General features: G+C 28.7%; 2 protein-coding genes across 2 annotated transcripts; both read right to left on the bottom strand.

Annotated features, from left to right (window-relative positions):
- Positions 1 to 5,617: 5,617 nt before the first annotated feature.
- LOC123295785 (mite allergen Der p 3-like) lies at positions 5,618 to 8,280 on the bottom strand. Its single transcript, XM_044877243.1, has 5 exons — positions 8,127 to 8,280; positions 7,319 to 7,614; positions 7,127 to 7,240; positions 6,086 to 6,229; positions 5,618 to 5,833 (listed from the first exon to the last, which is right to left on the bottom strand). The coding sequence occupies exons 1-5, from the start codon at positions 8,179 to 8,181 to the stop codon at positions 5,684 to 5,686; spliced, it is 759 nt and encodes a 252-aa protein (XP_044733178.1). The 5' UTR covers positions 8,182 to 8,280; the 3' UTR covers positions 5,618 to 5,683.
- Positions 8,281 to 8,441: 161 nt separating this feature from the next.
- On the bottom strand, positions 8,442 to 11,499 carry LOC123295796 (trypsin-6-like). Its single transcript, XM_044877254.1, has 7 exons — positions 11,462 to 11,499; positions 10,530 to 10,603; positions 10,376 to 10,464; positions 10,159 to 10,303; positions 9,977 to 10,090; positions 9,762 to 9,905; positions 8,442 to 8,629 (listed from the first exon to the last, which is right to left on the bottom strand). Exons 4-7 carry the CDS (start codon positions 10,162 to 10,164, stop codon positions 8,480 to 8,482), a joined length of 414 nt encoding a protein of 137 aa, XP_044733189.1. The 5' UTR covers positions 10,165 to 10,303; positions 10,376 to 10,464; positions 10,530 to 10,603; positions 11,462 to 11,499; the 3' UTR covers positions 8,442 to 8,479.
- Between the last annotated feature and the right edge of the window lie 5,949 nt (positions 11,500 to 17,448).

The raw sequence follows: 17,448 nt of genomic DNA, 5'->3' as shown, positions 1-17,448 counted from the left end.
AATTTAAAATGGCAAATTGTACGAAGCTATTATTGTGTACAACACCTAAATTCTTCACTTTTTCTTTTTGTTAATTAATTTTTAATCTAAGATTAGGACAATTTTGTATATTTTAGTTAAAGAAATTTAACTAAATAATTAATTTCTATTGTATACTATGTTTTACAAATTATAATCTTTATTTGTTTTGTATTATTTAAAAAAAATTCCTGACGTGTAACTCGGCCTTTATAAAATTAAAAAATATTTTTTAGTAAATAATTTTTTTTGTAAACGAATTTTTAAAGAATGAATTGTGAAATTGTAAAGCGACGAGTACGTACGTAAATAGAAAAATATTTATTTAAAGAAAAATTTAAAAATAAAATGAGTCTCTCATTTAATTCGATGAACGAAGAGAGTGGAGCTCGGGATCCAATGGCTTTTGAACTATCGAAATAAAAAACATTTTATTTAGGGTGATCTTCTATGATGGAAAAATAAGTTTCTTGATCGATTAACTTGTGTTCTTTTGAATATAACTTGATCCATGTTTGTGAAGGCGTCAGTAGATCACTGTCAACGAGAAAGGATCTCGTTAGTTATCGTTTGTAATTTTAAGGCTTTCGTGAATTTTAAAATAACTTTTCTTTTAATAAAAAATTCAAGTATTAATTGAAAAATGCTCAAAATTATAATCGATAATCAATGAAGCTTTCGAATAATGGTTTCGAAAACTACAAAGGAATTTTTTACTTAGAATAATTTCATTTTCTACATGACTATCCTCTTCTAATGCGATGGTTTGGTGATTCCTAAAATTAATTTTCTATCAAACTAAAGATTCAGAAGTTATTTGGAAACATATTAGGTTCCCAAGCCCTACTCCAGTATTTAAATGATTTATGCAGCTAATATATTTTTAAATAATTAATTATGTTTGTGTATCTATTCACTTAATTAAAAAAAAACCATACTTTGTATACTATATTTTGTAAATAACAGAAGTATCCCACACCATTTTAAAACAAAAACATGTGTAAATATTAATTCATATATTGTTTTGTTAATTAATCGTTAAATTTATATTTAAATAACATAACCTCTATGTTTACAATACTTTTTTTAAGTATTGTGTATATGGAGGTTAAACAAGATTACATACAGAGAATTCCTTTCACGTTTGTGTATGAATGCAATTAAATGTAACGAAATTTTGACATTTTTTGAGTATTGACGGAAGTTTAAAGATCTATGTCAATGACCCATATACTGACCATAGGCGATAAATTGAATTGAATTATCCGTTGCATCGAACAAAACTAGCCAAAATGAGAAAGAAATAAAATGTGGAAGAATTTACATTTTGGTTTAAGATGACTCCGTCTCTGACATGTGTCACAATCAAAGTAGATAAAACAATGAAATGTGAAATTATTCAAAAACTGTTTTATTTCCACAAAATAAATTTGTTTCGAAAAAGATTTTTTTAGTTTTTAATGCAAAAATTAAAAAAAGAAAAAATTATTTAAATATAATATTATTGCATAAATATTTTTTAACCGTAAAGTAATCGAAATATTTTTGTCAAAATTTTGTTATGTGTCGATTGTAAAATACCTCACGAAAACAATAAAAGAAAATGAGTGATTTAATTAATTTTAATTAAATAACCTAATAAATTTATTTTAATTTTGTTACAACAAATTTTAATTTAATTAAAATAAAAAAAACTACAAAAAAAATAATTAAAAACAATTTTTTTAGATTTTATTTTGAGAGTGCAATATGTACAAATTTTTATTTTCTAATTTTTTTTATTAATATTAATTTAATTAATTAATTGAAGAAAAAAAACAAATATAACCTTTAAAAATGACGGATTAAACTAATTTTTTTACTAATTATTGCAAATTTTTATTTGCTGTAAAAATGAAAAATTATAGAAAAATACTGTTTTTAAGAAAATGAAAATATACTTTTTAAATATTTTATCCAAAAATTATTTTTCTCAGTTTTTCTTATGATATATAAAATACTGTTAAAAATTTTCACCATCTTTGTTTGTACATAATTCATTTTTGTTTTCTCTGAATGATTCTTGTTAGGAAAGTTTTTTTCTGTCTCCTGAAAAGCTTACAATTCATAAAGATGTTCTTTTTGTTTCACTGGACACTTGACTGTTTATACTCTTGTCAAATATCATCTGCCGGTAGCTTTTTTTTTCAAATTCTCAAGAAATAGAAAAAAACAAATTGTTATGTGACCTAAAAGAATGTTACTTTTTGAAACTACTCAAAAATTTTCTATGGAATTAAAATAACATTTTGAAACAACTGGATATCTATTGATAACCCTGCGTACTATCAAAGGTCTTATTCGAGTTTTTCGCAATTTGAAGAATGTACAAATAAAGAAAATTTCTGTTAATTATATTTTAAACTGTAAGCTGTTTAAAAAAAAAAGTACTCAAAAAGTGTTAACTTCAAAATATATCCGGTCAAATTTTTTTCAAAAGAGAATCAGATCCGGAAATTTTAAATTTTTCACTTTGTGCACGAATATAATGAAAACATATTCATGGGTAGTTTGATTTTGGACGCAGTTATTAGGATAAATATGATATGTAAATATGAATATAGACGACAAAGTCGAAAAACCACTCATGAATAGTAGTAGACCACAAATGACGCTTGTGATTTAACTGTGTACCACCCCTTACACAAAACCTTCCCCCGAAACATACAAAAAATCTATTTGGGATAAGGATTGAGTATTTACTTTGAATAATAATTTTTCAATCTTCGAAAAATTCGGATAAAGTATTCGTCCCCTCCTTTCTCAAATAGGTGGAACATAGACCTTATATGGTCCAAACACATACACACTCCCCCTCCCCTCCAAAAACATACACTTACACACACAAATACTCATCTCAGCGCAATTCTCAGTTAATTAAAAAAAAATCTTTAAGAAAAAAGTTATTTAAATCATATTTCCCACAAAATTTTCTAAAATAAACGAATACGTACGGAGAAATACGATTTAATAGGATTTTTTTTTTGGAATTTTTTAAGAGTACAATTTAAAAAAATAAAATGAATACCTGTGTAAAATTTATGCAAACGAAGTAAACTCTATAAAAAAAGAAAGCAATGTTTTTCTTGTAATAAAAAACAAACAAATGTATTATAACCTACAAAAAATAGATTTTAAATACAAAACATACTAAAATTTAAAAAAAATCTCTTAAAAAATTAATTACAGTCAAAAACTGGTTATAATGGCATTAAATGAACCTACATTTATCTGGTTGTTATATCCCATTATCGAATATAGGAGCTAACGAAAATTTTTCGTTTGACAAAAATAGGGTAATAATGTTTAAAAACAATAAATATGATGTCGGTATAACCGATATGTTGTTTTATCCGAATTGCAGCCGGTATTTTCACAAAATTATTTTAAAAAAAATTCTCATGACACAGTGTGCCATGTTTGTGACGTAATATGTTTAATCTCGATTTTAACCGATTTTTGACTGTATAAAAAAACAAAAAAACAAAATAGTTATTATTATTATTATATTAATTATGAATTATTATTAATTATCTCAGTTTGTATAGTTTGATGACAGTTTGATTCAAAAGTGAGGTGATGTGAGATAGTTTTTTGACATTTGCAGTGAATGAACGTGAAAAACAAAAACAGAATCGTTTTATATATTATATATATATATATATATATAATTATTATACATAAATAAATATATATATTACCCGTTGCGTTATATATTATTAAAATAAATTTGATGAAAGAAAGAAATAGAATGATGTATATGTGAGATAAAAAAAAATACAAATAATATGATTGATTGATTGTGAGACAGAAAAAATGCAATGAAAAATAACAATTTAAAAAAAAAAAAATAAAAATGATGATGATAATTAAAAATGTATGAATATATATTTTGTGCAGTAAACAAGTACCACAATATCATTAAAAAAAATATAATATTAAAAAAATAATTTTTTGATTTTTTTTTTCGACAAAAAAGTACCTAGAATCTTTTACAGATAATCACTACATAGTATAAAACAAAGTCGCTTTTTCTGTCCCTATGTCCCTATGTCCCTATGTCCCTTTGTACGCTTAAATCTTTGAAACTACGCAATGGATTTTGATGCGGTTTTTTTTAATAGATAGAGTGATTCAAGAGGAAGGTTTTTATGTATAATACATCCATATTATAGTAGAGTAAGGGGTTGAAATAGGGGTTGAAAGGGATATGCTTCAAAAACTAAAAAAGTTGTGCATCGATTAAGCTCAAATATTGACACGATATACAACCAGCTTCGAAGATCTATTGTTTTTATCTACTTATAACCTACGGAGGGTAGAAAGGTGTAGCGAGAAAGTGGGAAGGAATTATCGAATATTTACAAATATACCTAAGTGGGGTATCAAATAAAAGAGCATGACGTGTACATTACAAAACTGTTATCCCACGCAAGGAAATGTGGAGGGAGGGGTGCAAGTGGGGATGTTGCCCAGAAAAGCGGGTAGTTCACAGCTAGTTCAAAAGATAATACAGAATTGTTTCCAATTCTCTTAAAGTTATGCCGAAATAATAGAGGTAAGTAGTCTTGTGATTTTAGCGTTTAGCGTGAGACAACCTACTTATATATCCATACATATAAAAGAAGAAACTAATTGATCAATCAACGCATGAAATTTTGTACACATGTCCTTAAATGGCACATGTGTGCACTAAGAGGAGATTTATGGAAATTCACCACCAAATTCACAGCTTGAAAAGATATATTTATAGACAAATATAGATCAACGTTTGCTATAATTTCATGTTACTAAGGTTTTTTTAACTATGTGGTTTATAATATTTACAAAAGTGAATTCTAATTATTCTTCTCACAAATAGTATGATAGAAATTCTTGTTAATAAATCGAAAATATGCATTCCTAACATACTGCTTGTGAGAAGAATAATTAGAATAAACTCCTGAGGTTAGGACCATTTAAATTTGAATGTTGGTTGTTTTGACACTATAGATGAGCCTAAGGAAGGATTTTTGAAAATTGAACTCTTAGGGTGGTGAAAAAGCAGTTGAAATTTTATGTATCACGTATCGTCTCAAATTGATAGAATTTCTTGAGAGAAATATCAGTCTATAAACTCAGATGCTTTGAAAATTGGCTAAAGGTGATCCTCTACTATTAAAAATAGCTCTTCTGTATCTTATTCTTTAGCCAGCAATACTACCTAAACTTATCCAATGAGTAATCCTATTTGGTGTTGCCGTCGCCCGTCTTACTAAATTAAAAAATTTCAAAATTATTTTTAATGCCATCTGTATGCAAATTATTTTTGTAATAAATTCTAAGATTTTTCCTTTTAATTTCAAGACTGACATCTACATGGAAAATTAGGTAACAAAAAATGAATTGTTTGTTAGCTTCTGCTTTTACTCGTAAGATTATGATATTGCTACAGAACAACTATAACTTGTACATAAACTTGTTTCGAAATAATTCGATGGGTGAAAATAATTTTTTAAAAAACTTCAACACTTTCTACACAGGGTATTTCAACAATAAACTCAGTAAATTGTTTGCTTTCACTTATTTTATTTAAAGTTTAAATACACCCTAAAATAAAGTTTTAACAATTTGAACACTGTTAAAGTCAGACATTAGTCGTAGAACGTATCCAGTCACGGTAACTTGCGACACGTGTAAAGATTCCTGGTAGTTGCTTGTTTCCACATGGCTTTCCTGACCACGAATCTATTCCAACAACTTTGCCATTTACAGTTAAAGGACTCCCAGCGTCATTCTAAACGAAATTTCAAATGTAGTTAAAAAAATGAATAAATTTTTTTGGTTCGAGCACTAGTTTCGTCATTTTGGGTAAACAAAATGTTGGTATATAAGTGACTTTTTCTTTGGATCCTTTCGCTTAAAATCTCAAAAAACAGGGTACCTAAGTGTCTCTCAATTTCTATAGACACAATTAGTTTCTCAATTTCTACGCGATCCAAAATAACGAAATAATTGTGTCTCAATTTGATAATTTTTTTTCACCTACCTTACATTGACCTTTTCCACCTTGTAAAATACCAGCACATAAATTTGTATCAAATATTTGCAAAAAATGGAATCCTTGGCATAAGTCTTGTTCGATTATGGCAAGTTCAACTTTCTGGAGCTGTGTTGATATTGGACCATTTGTCTGAAAAATTGTAGAAACTCTTATGATCGAAGACATCTCTGGTTACATCGACAATTTTTTAATTTTTCTTATTTATATATTATACAGTCTGTTCAGTTCAGAAGTATCCACCCTTAATAACGCTTGATCTGATGTGATTATATTGTTTTAAGTGAAAACACGTCGATTTATATTTCGAAGGGGAAGCTAAAAAATGGTACCTGTAATGGGACGAAACCTAAAATTCTCTATTGGCACCCTCTACCTTGTGATACCTAATTTGAATGGGCATAAAATTCTCTCTTCAATCATGATAAAAAAATGGAATCGATCTATTGGTTCTTAAGATACACTACACAGAAGTTGATATATCGGTTGGTTCTTAAGATAGACTACATAGAAGATCGCCAATAACTCGGAAAGTATGTATTGACTTTTCAAAATATACTTAGAGATACATTTACTTAGAATTCATGACTATCGATTCCTTAGAAATCATCACTTTATCGTTGTCACTTTCAACATTTATTTTTCCACCTCTTGGCAAAAGCCGCACTCTCAGCATCATATAAATTTTGTTTATGGGGGTCTTATTTACTTGCCGACAAATGCTTAAGTCGATTGGAGTTATAGGAAATAATTTAGAGGTTTAGAAGTATTATATTGGCGATTATCAAACTGTGTTCCCTTTTTAAGTTAGGAATTAGTGTAATTTATATTAAGGTGCAGTTTTTATTGAGAAGTTTAAAAAGCATTTGAAAACAGACAGAAAAGTATTGATGTTTTTCCATTTGTAACTCAGTATCATGATGAAAAAGGGCAAATTAATATCAAAGCTTTCTTCGATTTGTCTGCTATTATGTTAATTAAACCTAAAAAATTTCGTAACGAAATTGAAAAAAATCTTAAAAACTTTACATAGAGTTGTCCCCACCCAGCTAGCAGCGCGTTATCCACTTCTGGTACTTCTTCATTTTGTTCCGGTAAAACAGCAGCGCTGACATATTTACTAAATTTCACGGGTTCTTTGAGCTAAAAAAAAAAAATTAAAATTCTCATTTTATTGGAAAATTCCCACTTGAATTGTGAAGAAGCAAAAACTGCCTTTACCTTAAGTGCAGCGATATTATTTTCTGTTGTAAATGAATCAAATTTTTCATGTATTATAATTTTTTCGATTTCAATTACGGATTTATCGTTGGCATTCGAAGATATATTTAATACGCCATATTGAATTGTGTATTTAATAATGGAACTTGTAACACAATGTGCAGCTGTTATTATCCAATCTTTGGAGATTAAAACACCTCCGCAAGTGTGTAAAGAATCTGATCGAAGCGAAACAATGTACGGTATATCACCCCATTCGGCATTTTCACCACCAACGATTAGTGGTGTTAATATTCCTAGAAATCAAATTTTACTATAAATTTGAAGTTTTATTATATTTCTAGGAACTGAATTTGGGTCATTCTGCACATGGGTCAAATATTTCGCGCGTTAAATATACCATAATTTTTTTTTTAATGCATTAGCAAATTAAAATAGTTTGGTTACGTGATTATTAGAGCAGAGAAATAATCTAAATAATTAAATTCATTTTGAATAATTTCACCATATTTCTAAAATAAGTTTCGTTAAAGGACTCCTCGTTAATTTACTTAATACGACTTATAAAAATTAACGAAAGTACATGAACACGCCCGAAAGTTAATATTTTTCTCATGATGATAGACATTTTCTCCATTTCTGAAGGACTGAAAAATATTTATCTAAAAATAGATAGGCTGAAAAAATCTGAAAAATTCATAATTCCAAATAAATAAAATTATATGAAAGGTATTTATGTTTTAAATCGAGTGATGAGCAAAAAACTAATAAGTGTGTTTAATAAAATGATAAAAGAAATTTATTTTACCTGAATAGCTTGTGGTAATGCTAGCGAAAAATAACAAACCACCAATCAAAATCATTTTCGATTAATAAACTACACACGACAGACGGTACATCTATAAACGGTACAAATCATTAGAATGAATTTGAATCATCAAAATATATTTACTGTTTAGGCATTTAAATCACACCAGTGACGTCTTTTCGAACTTTTCGTAAGAATTTTTGGTGATAAATGATAAAACATTAATTAATTCTTTTTTAAATTAATTGATTACTTAATTTAATCAAGGATTATTATTTAATTTTAGAGATAAACATAAATAAACAATTATTTTCTTGATCTTTGAATAAATATTTTATTTGATAAATAAATTTTTACACTCCAGTATGTTCCAGAATCCATTCACGATAACTAGCCACACGTGTAAATACACCAGGAAATCCTTTTATACCGCACGGTTTCACTGACCACGAAACAATTCCAACCACTTTACCATTTACGAATAATGGACCACCAGAATCAGCCTGAAAAATCATTAATAGAGTGAATAAGCCGGAAAAAATTGTCGATAGTGGAAAGGTGGGAAACAGCACCGATTAGGTAGCGTGTTATAGGACCCCAAGAAACATTAAGTCAAATTTTACTTTTTTGGCACAAAATGGCAAACTAAGTATTTAACGTCTAAACTGTACTCTAAGGGGTATTTTTGGTTGCTGATTACAAATCCGATGCCACAGTACACGGATTCTGTCAGGTGTTCTGAAAATAGTGCCATTTTGCCAGTAACTAAAAATTGAATATTTTTTTCTGAACATAGAAACTACTAATACCTTAATAAATGTAAAATTGTGTGTAAATGTAAAATTTAGTCAATAATATAACGTCATATTTAATATTTTTTTGTGCCAAAAAAATATTGTGTGTGGGTTTTTATTGTGCGTTTTTGTCCTATAAATGTGAAATTCTCGACCAAAAATGGCATGATTTTCGGAAGAGATGACGGAATCCGTGTAATCTGACATCGGTTTCGTAACCAGAGACTAAAACTTCCCTCTGGAGCACAGTGTGGACGAAAAATACTTAGTTTTTTGCTTTTGTGCCAAAATAGTGAAATTCTTGGCTAAAAAGGGCATGATTTTCCGAAGACGTGACATAATTCTTAAAATCCGACATCGGATTCGTATTTAGCGACCAAAAACACCTTAGATGATGACAATTTTAAGCCAAAATAAGTATTTCAAAAACATTTAGGCTACATATGATAAAATTTCATTAAAATTGGTGCTGTTTCCCACTTTTTTAATGTATCCCGATTTTTTAGCTGTACCAAAAGACCTTGGAGAAATCTGATGATAATCTTGGATTTGACCTTGGATTTGCACTCATGGCTGAATAAACTGATAAAGGGAAAAAATTCCTTATTATGTAACCGGCATCATTTGTTTGAAATATATTTTTGAGGATCGAATAAATTCAGCAGGAATTTAATTCGAAGTTCTATCTATAATTGTTTTGTTATTCAAGTTTTGGAATTTTCGAAAAAATTGTCCCGAACGAAGGATGTTATTTAATAAAAAACAATCTCTTGGTTGAAGTTGTCTTCTATCTTTCCCTTGGGGCTATAATTGGAATATTATTTGATTTCGTAGCACTTACATTGCATTGTCCTTTACCTCCTTCAGGATCACCTGCACATATATTTGATTCGAGTATAGGTAATTCATGGACTTTTTTACATTCTTTAATATCAACAACGGTTTGATTCACTTTTCTTAAACGTTTGGAAATTGGACTACCACTCTAAAATAAAACAGATTTAAACAGTAATAAACGATGCCAATGGATTGTGGATACAAGATAGTACCACTTACTCCATACAATCCCCAACCAGTTAGTAAACCAATTTCACCAGCTTTAGTTTCTTCATTTTGATTTGGAATTTCTGCTATTGCCACTTGATCATTTAAAACTACTGGTTTATTTAACTAAAAAAAAATCCAAAAGAATGAATTAATTTGGATAATTTTGCTTGGAATTAATATGCAAAGCTTACTTTCATAACAGCAATATCATTTTCTCCATCGCTTGTAAATCCAGGATGTGAAATAACTTCTTCAATTTTGATTACAGAACTATCCACATCAGACGAAGAAGTGATATTTAAAACGCCATATTGTATTGATAATGTATCTGTGGGTCTGAAATGAATTAAATCACAATTTTGTATTATTTTTCAATAAGTCATTTGGGAATAATCAACAAAAATTCACCTTTGAGCGCAATGAGCAGCAGTCAAAATCCATTTGTCTGAGATTAAAAATGCTCCACAATCATGATAATTGTTATAGCGTAAAGACACCTAGAAAAATTTCGATAATTTACAGATACTTATTTTTACCAAAAACAAACACAAATTTTACTTACTATATAGGGAGCATCTCCTTCTTCGGCATACTCGCCGCCGACTATTCGAGGTAATAAATATGTTTGACGAACATCTAAAAGAAAATAAACAATTGATTGAGTTAATTGTTGAAATATCCTGTATAGAAAGTATTGCTTGCATTATTTTTTATAAATTACAAGAGTTTAAAAAACTAGCACAATTTTATATTACAAGAGTTAAAAAAACTAACACAAAACTAACACAATAATTTCTAAAATTTGTTTTCTTTTTCGACATTTTTTTGCAAGACCACTAGTTAAAGCTCCCTGAAAAATTTTAACTCCCTATCTTTTGTAGTTTTGGAGAAAATGAACGCCAAATTTTTATCCTAATTTGCGCCCTCACGGGTAAACGGGTGATGTTTACAAAAGAATGTTGTTAACAAAAATTGTAAATTATTTTATAAGGAACATTTTTGATTCTATCTCTAACGGTTTACAAGATGGGTGCTACGGAAACAAGACCCAATTGACCTCTGTTACTCATTTTCGAACTGAAAAACTCTTATTTTGTCCTGAGAATGCTAAAAAAATTCCAACTTGATATCTCTTTTCGTTTTTGAATTATCGTGTCCACAGGCAGACGGTCAGACTAATTAGGTAATTTTATATAACACCTATACCTACATTTTGTTCGTAACATCAAAATTTTTAGCGTTACATACTTGGAACTAAACTTAGTATATCTTAATATATTTCATAAATATATGGTATAAAAATTAAATTTTAGGTACTTAATAAATAGTTTTCACGAAAATTTTATCCCCCAATTTTCGTTGGTAAGAAAACGCAATTCGAATCCCAGATGATGTTCTTTAAAATTTTCGTATTCTAATTGAAAATTCAGTAGTAGGTATCACAAAAACAATTGAATAAAAAAGATTATAAAAAGAATAAAAGAATTTTCTTACCGATCAAACAAAAAGAAACGAAAATGAAAATTCCAACAATTTTCATGTTTTCTTTAAATTAAAAATTAATAATTTTCTTATAAACAAAATATTTAGAATTAATTTAAATTACAAATGACAAATTAAAAATATCTCTATAAGTGGTTTTTATTTTTTTATTTTAATCTATTTGATAAAATTTTTATACGAAAACAAAGCCAAGGAATCAGCAAATAGATTTCTAAGTACAATACCTTTATGTGAGAATAACGAATAACTGTGACCATATCCGGTGGCGGAAAAAGAATTATACTTTTTATTTTCCAACGTTAAAATATTTCTTGTAAAATTACCTAATTAGTCCATTTTCGGTTGTCTGTCCGTCTGTTCGTCTGTCCGTCTGTCTGTCAACACGATAACTCAAAAACGAAAAAAGATATCAATCTGGTATTTTTACAGCGTACTCAGGACGTAAAAAGTGAGGTCGAGTTCGTAAATGAGCAACATAGGTCAATTGGGTCTTGGGTCCGTAGTACCCATCTTGTAAACCGTTAGAGATAGAACAAAAGTTTAAATGTAAAAAATATTCCTTATAAAATAACCAACTTTTGTTTGAAACATTTTTTCTTAAATATCACTGTTTACCTGTAAGCATGGTATTACAACAATTAATTGAGTCAATTCTTTGTTTTCATTTGTTCTACTTAAATACAATTACTTTTAAATATATCTACGTTAAAATATTTCTACTAATTAAAAATCATACTTTAATTAGGTAAAATATATTCCTAAATATTACTTATTTTTTAAAAAAACCTTGATTTAACAGTTTCAACTAAAAGATTTTCTGATTTTTTAAATATTTTTGCATGTAAACATTTATACCTTAAAATAACTACAGAGTGTTCGAAGATTGTGTTTCCTAAATTATTGACAATACGGTAGTTGCCTAATCTCGAATTTACCATATTACCGACGCATAAAAATGTAAAACTAGACTTAATATCATGACAAAATTTGAAAGCGAAATTAAAATTGATTAAACAACGAAGAAGTTGTATATATTCAATGATTCTGCTCATCTCCTTTTAGCAAAACAAAGTTTTATATGAACTTTATATGTATGTATCTCTATGGTGATATCGGACAATGACGTCACTAACCTATACCTTCCTTTTTGTTTAATTAGGAATTTTAAACATTCACATTTTGCGTACTTCTAAAAGTTTTCAAAAAGCAAATTCACTTTTCTGCCCGTGCAGTGACCTGAAGTGATAAAAAAAAATTATAAAAAAACCTATTGGATACAAAAATAAAAGATCGCATGACTTCCGTATACCTTAAATCTAAGAAACAGTATATCAGATTTAAGATAAAATATTTATATTATTTCGTAGTAAAACAAAGTGCAAAATTTGCCTATTTAAAAAAAAATGTTTAATCTTTTGTTAATCTTTAATACTTACTCCTAATGGAGATAATGAGATAATAAAAAACACGCCTTTTTTACAATTATTCAACGCAACCGATTAAAAGTCCACCTCATTCCACGGTTAGATGTGTTTGTTTCGACATATCTTCAGAATTGCTCCGAAACAAAAGCTTTGAATATAAAGATTTTAGACGATATATCGATATATATAAAACACAAATATCGTTGTGATTTTCTCGATTTTTTTAAAGGACAGCCTTCAGAAAATTGAAAAAAATCGAGTTAAATTTTAGAAAAATTGGGTTTCTTTGATGATTGAACATATTACTCTTGACATATAAGTCTAGCCAAAAAGTTCAAATTGGTGAAATATAACTAGAAATTATGGTCGAAAAAAATACGTGTGATAGTTCGTTGGATTCGGAATGACGTTTAAAAGAAATGTACTAGAAACGTTTTTTAGCACACAAAAAATTGCAAAAGTCATGGACAATTAAAGATGAAAAAAAGTATTTCGTTTTTCACCAATATTTCATAAAGTATTAACTTTTAAGAAATTTAAAAAAAGATTCTTAAAGAGGAAGAAATTTCCAATAAAAACTCCGACTCTCTAAAATCTATCTCCATTAATTATAATTTTAATTTTACGCTGAAAATGCGTTTTGCTCCATTTTTAGGTTGCTGTAATCAAAACGATTGTCTCACACTAAATAATATTTTAAGGTATTTAATTGAAGTTTTTCTGAAAATTAATTCCTCTACTTTTTATGAATTTTAACACTTTTTATGAAATGAATTTGATTAGTCTATATATGTCTTGGCAACAGGATGCGTGGAAAAAATGAAAATAAGTTAGCAGCAATCGAAGGGGTTGAAAAATAGACTGAGATTATTAAAATCAAAACCATTTTCCAATCTTTTCAACGGATACCACAAAATGGTTGAAAAACAGGAAAATTAAAATCTCGATTTGCGTAAATTCGTCATGACTAAAACCTCAAATTTAATTTTTAAGAAATTTATCTTCGTCAATCTTTAAAACCGCAGACAAAAAGAATCATACCAATTTCGATTCATTATGAGTTGACGGTCTGTAAGCCACGCTAATAGGTATTTTAATAAGCTGCAAATTAATTAAATTATAAATAGATTGATAATAGCTAATAATCGGCATGGTGACTAAACTTGATATACCTCTATCTATATAAATATGTAATAGGTATTGATGTAAATAAACTAAATCAATTATACATAATCAGTTATTTATAGTCACCAGGAACGACCAAGCTTTTAGACCGTCAGATGATTTGAAAAATGATAGATATAAGGGAATTTTAATAGAAAAATATTTTTTAAAGGACAAGCTTTTATTGTTCTAAAAATTAGAAAATATTTATTCAGTCATTCATACATAAATATTCGTAAAATGATAGTTCGGAGAGTCCGTCGTATAAGTTCATTAAAAACTAACCGTTGTGAGTTCATTAAGAGCCATGTGAATTCATTTTTTTTTTTATTTCAAGTTAGTTTGCTATAATTGCATTTATCCAACAGTCAAATTTAACAGTGATTAGAAAGTGATCTAAAAATATAATTAAAGTACATATTAGTGGAGTTTAGGGTTTTTTTGTTATTTATCATATAAAATGATGATGACTTTTTAACCGACTTCAAAGAAAAAAGGAGGAGGTTATCAATACGACTGTATTTTTTGTGTGTGTGTTACCTCAGAACTTTCGACTGGGTTAACCGTTTTTGATGATTCTTTATCTATTTAAAAGCTGGTGCTTTCCGTGCGGTCTCACTTTATTTTGGTCCAGTTCTGACAACGGCATCCATGAGAAAACCATAAAAGCATAAACTCAATATCACGCCAATCGATTTCGATGATTTTTTGTTTAGTGAAAAATTAGTTAGTGTACTCTAGATTCACTAAAAATCACAAAATAAAATAAACTTTTAACAAAAAGAAAACCGACTTCAAAAGAAAAACTTTTCCAAAACAAATAAATATGCACTAAAAAGAAAAAAATAACGATATTATAATGTAGTTAAAATTATAGTTATTTTTGGAGTAGTATGGATTTGACCTAAACAATTTCCTCAGATGTTGGCACGCTTAAAATCGTTTGACGCTCAGTCTATGTAACTTAATGGTCTAAGGATTTAGAAATATTTCAAAAGTATTTTGTCAATTCAAAATATAACAATTTCATATTTTAAGAACTACAAAATTAATTGGCATATGGTTTGCGGATATTTAGGACGTCAGAATAAATAAAAATTTTTGAAATACTAGTTAAAATTGAAACATTTTCAATCTTTTCCAAAACAGAAGCAAGGAAGTCCGACCGTAAATTCGGTGACTACCTAATGGTCTAATATTGTGAGTATTATCGTTGTTACCAATAAACATGGCTAATATTAAATTTTAATAAAATCCATTAAATACCATTAAATATTTATCAATTTCATATCAAACTAAATACTAAATACTACAATCTTATAGAAGATTGTACTCGAATACAAAAAATATTATTTTCGTTCTGAAGTTCTTGGGCTTTAGACAGGTTTGTGGTCAAGTATCTAATAACCAGTGCCGGATTAGCCACGTAGCAAGAGTAGCAAATGCTACAGGCCCCGCGAATTTGTAGGTCCCGCGCTCCAACGCCTGTCTGACCGTAATAAAAAAAATATTAATTTAGATAGGAGCGTAAAATATCTTGCATACCTTAAACGCCAAGCGCTTAGGTTATTACTATTGATTACTTAATAAGTCGGATAAATGAATACATAAAATAGCCATGCTTAGGGAGTCTTCAATAACAGCTCTGATTTTGATGAACTTTTTTTTCAAAATGATTCTTTTTGTATGTTATTTAAAATCAGGAATATTTCAGAGGGGGGAAATAATCTGGAGGGATAATGGGCAATGTCGCAACTGATATATCGACGCCCAGCCTAAATCGTTAATGATAGAAGTTGGAAATTTCGAGAAGATACTGATTTTATACAGTAGGTGTCTTTTAAGATAGGATTTTTCGAAATTTATCCCCTAAAAGGGTGAAATAGGGGATGATAGTTTGTATACAAGTTTTTTAAAATTCTTTCACCTATTGAATGCTATATTATCACTAATTAACATTTTTGAAATCATTTTTTGTGGAAAAAATCACGGAAGAGTGATTTTTTTATAAAAGTTTTACATAAATTGTTTAAACAATACAAATAACGAGTTAATGGATTTTTACTTTTGGTGCGGAACCATAATTTTTTTTGAACATAAATTTAGGCCTAAGTTACTTGCTGATAATGTAGGATTTTATTGGTGGAAGAATTTTTAAAATCGGTTAAGTAGTGAACTAAAAATATGTATATATTTTCATCAAAATTTAAAAGTATCCTAAAATCAATATCCCCTCGAAATTTCAAGCTTCTATCATTAGCAATTTTGACTGGGCGTTGATATATGAGTCGTGACATTGTCTATTATCCCTCCAGATTATTTCCCCTTCTGAAATGTTTCTGATAAACAAAAAGAATCATTTTGAAACAAAAATCATCAAAATCTGAGCTGTTATAGAGGACTCCTGGGTAAAAACATTCATTCCTGGTGACTTAATTGCGCCAAAATTTGCATACTTACTATTAATGTAAAAATTCACTCATTGATTTTTATATAAACAATTCCGACTAGTTCCTTCTCTCAGACTTGCAGTTAAATTATAAAAACATCATACATCAGCAACAATTGTATAGTTTGCATTAACTACTTTAACATTACTAGAGCGTGAGTAATGCTCCATGCTCCACGCTGCCACCACGTTCCATGTATGACATAAAATATATAAACTCTTTTAAAAATAATTTTTCAATCTAATGAAATTTTAATTTTATAACGAATAACCAACCATCTATTGGTTATTGTAGGGAGCTGGTAGTTTTTCTTAGACTTACAATCGAACCTGAGTAAGCGATAGTTTAAGAAAGCGCAATCCTCTTCTCAAGCTTCTTGTTTATACAGACACAAGTGTTATTTTCACGAAATTGAAGAATGGATCACAAAATTGCAAATGTTAAATTCATTATGGGTTAACTGGTACACCCTGTTAAACCACTTTTTATTTATTTTATACATTTTTTTATAAGGGGTAGCTTTCCCCTCTAAGGGCAAAAAGTACACTTTGGGAGAGGCAGGCTTATTATCATTGTATATGATATATTTTTGACACATTCTATGCAAACAATATTTGTATTTTGAATAAAGATTATTATTATTATTATATCAATCATGGGTGTACTGTGGATTGGGCTGGAGTGGGTAGCTGCCACAATCCTGATCCTAGCTGTACGCACATTTAATTGGTTCCCCTCTAGGAACAGAAAATCACGTTTTGCTTTGTTTTGGAATAAAAGCTGGGTGCCAATGGTTACAGTTTTTCAATCTTTCTTAATTTCTCACATGGTTACAAATTTCGGCTACCAGCTCACTAATAATCTATACACCAACAATCCGTTTTACACCCCGTTTACACTATACCGTTACAGCTTCCACTAGAAATGAATGTCTCGTTGG

This window comes from Chrysoperla carnea, chromosome 3 (genome assembly GCF_905475395.1).
Source record: "Chrysoperla carnea chromosome 3, inChrCarn1.1, whole genome shotgun sequence".
Classification (NCBI taxonomy): Eukaryota; Metazoa; Arthropoda; class Insecta; order Neuroptera; family Chrysopidae; genus Chrysoperla; species Chrysoperla carnea.
Note: the sequence above shows the minus strand (reverse complement) of the source record. Positions and strands in the feature narration are given on the sequence as shown.

What these genes read in the sequence shown, in the direction of transcription:
- LOC123295785 (XM_044877243.1), bottom strand. Translation starts at nt 8,181, where the DNA reads ATGATTTTGATTGGTGGTTTGTTATTTTTCGCTAGCATTACCACAAGC. An exon ending in CATTACCACAAGCTATTCAG is followed by an intron (nt 7,615 to 8,126) that starts GTAAAATAAATT and finishes TTTGATTTCTAG; the next exon opens with GAATATTAACACCACTAATC. An exon ending in CTGGGTGGGGACAACTCTAT is followed by an intron (nt 6,230 to 7,126) that starts GTAAAGTTTTTA and finishes ACAATTTTTCAG; the next exon opens with ACAAATGGTCCAATATCAAC.
- LOC123295796 (XM_044877254.1), bottom strand. An exon ending in CTGGTTGGGGATTGTATGGA is followed by an intron (nt 9,906 to 9,976) that starts GTAAGTGGTACT and finishes GTTTTATTTTAG; the next exon opens with AGTGGTAGTCCAATTTCCAA. An exon ending in GAGGTAAAGGACAATGCAAT is followed by an intron (nt 8,630 to 9,761) that starts GTAAGTGCTACG and finishes ATGATTTTTCAG; the next exon opens with GCTGATTCTGGTGGTCCATT.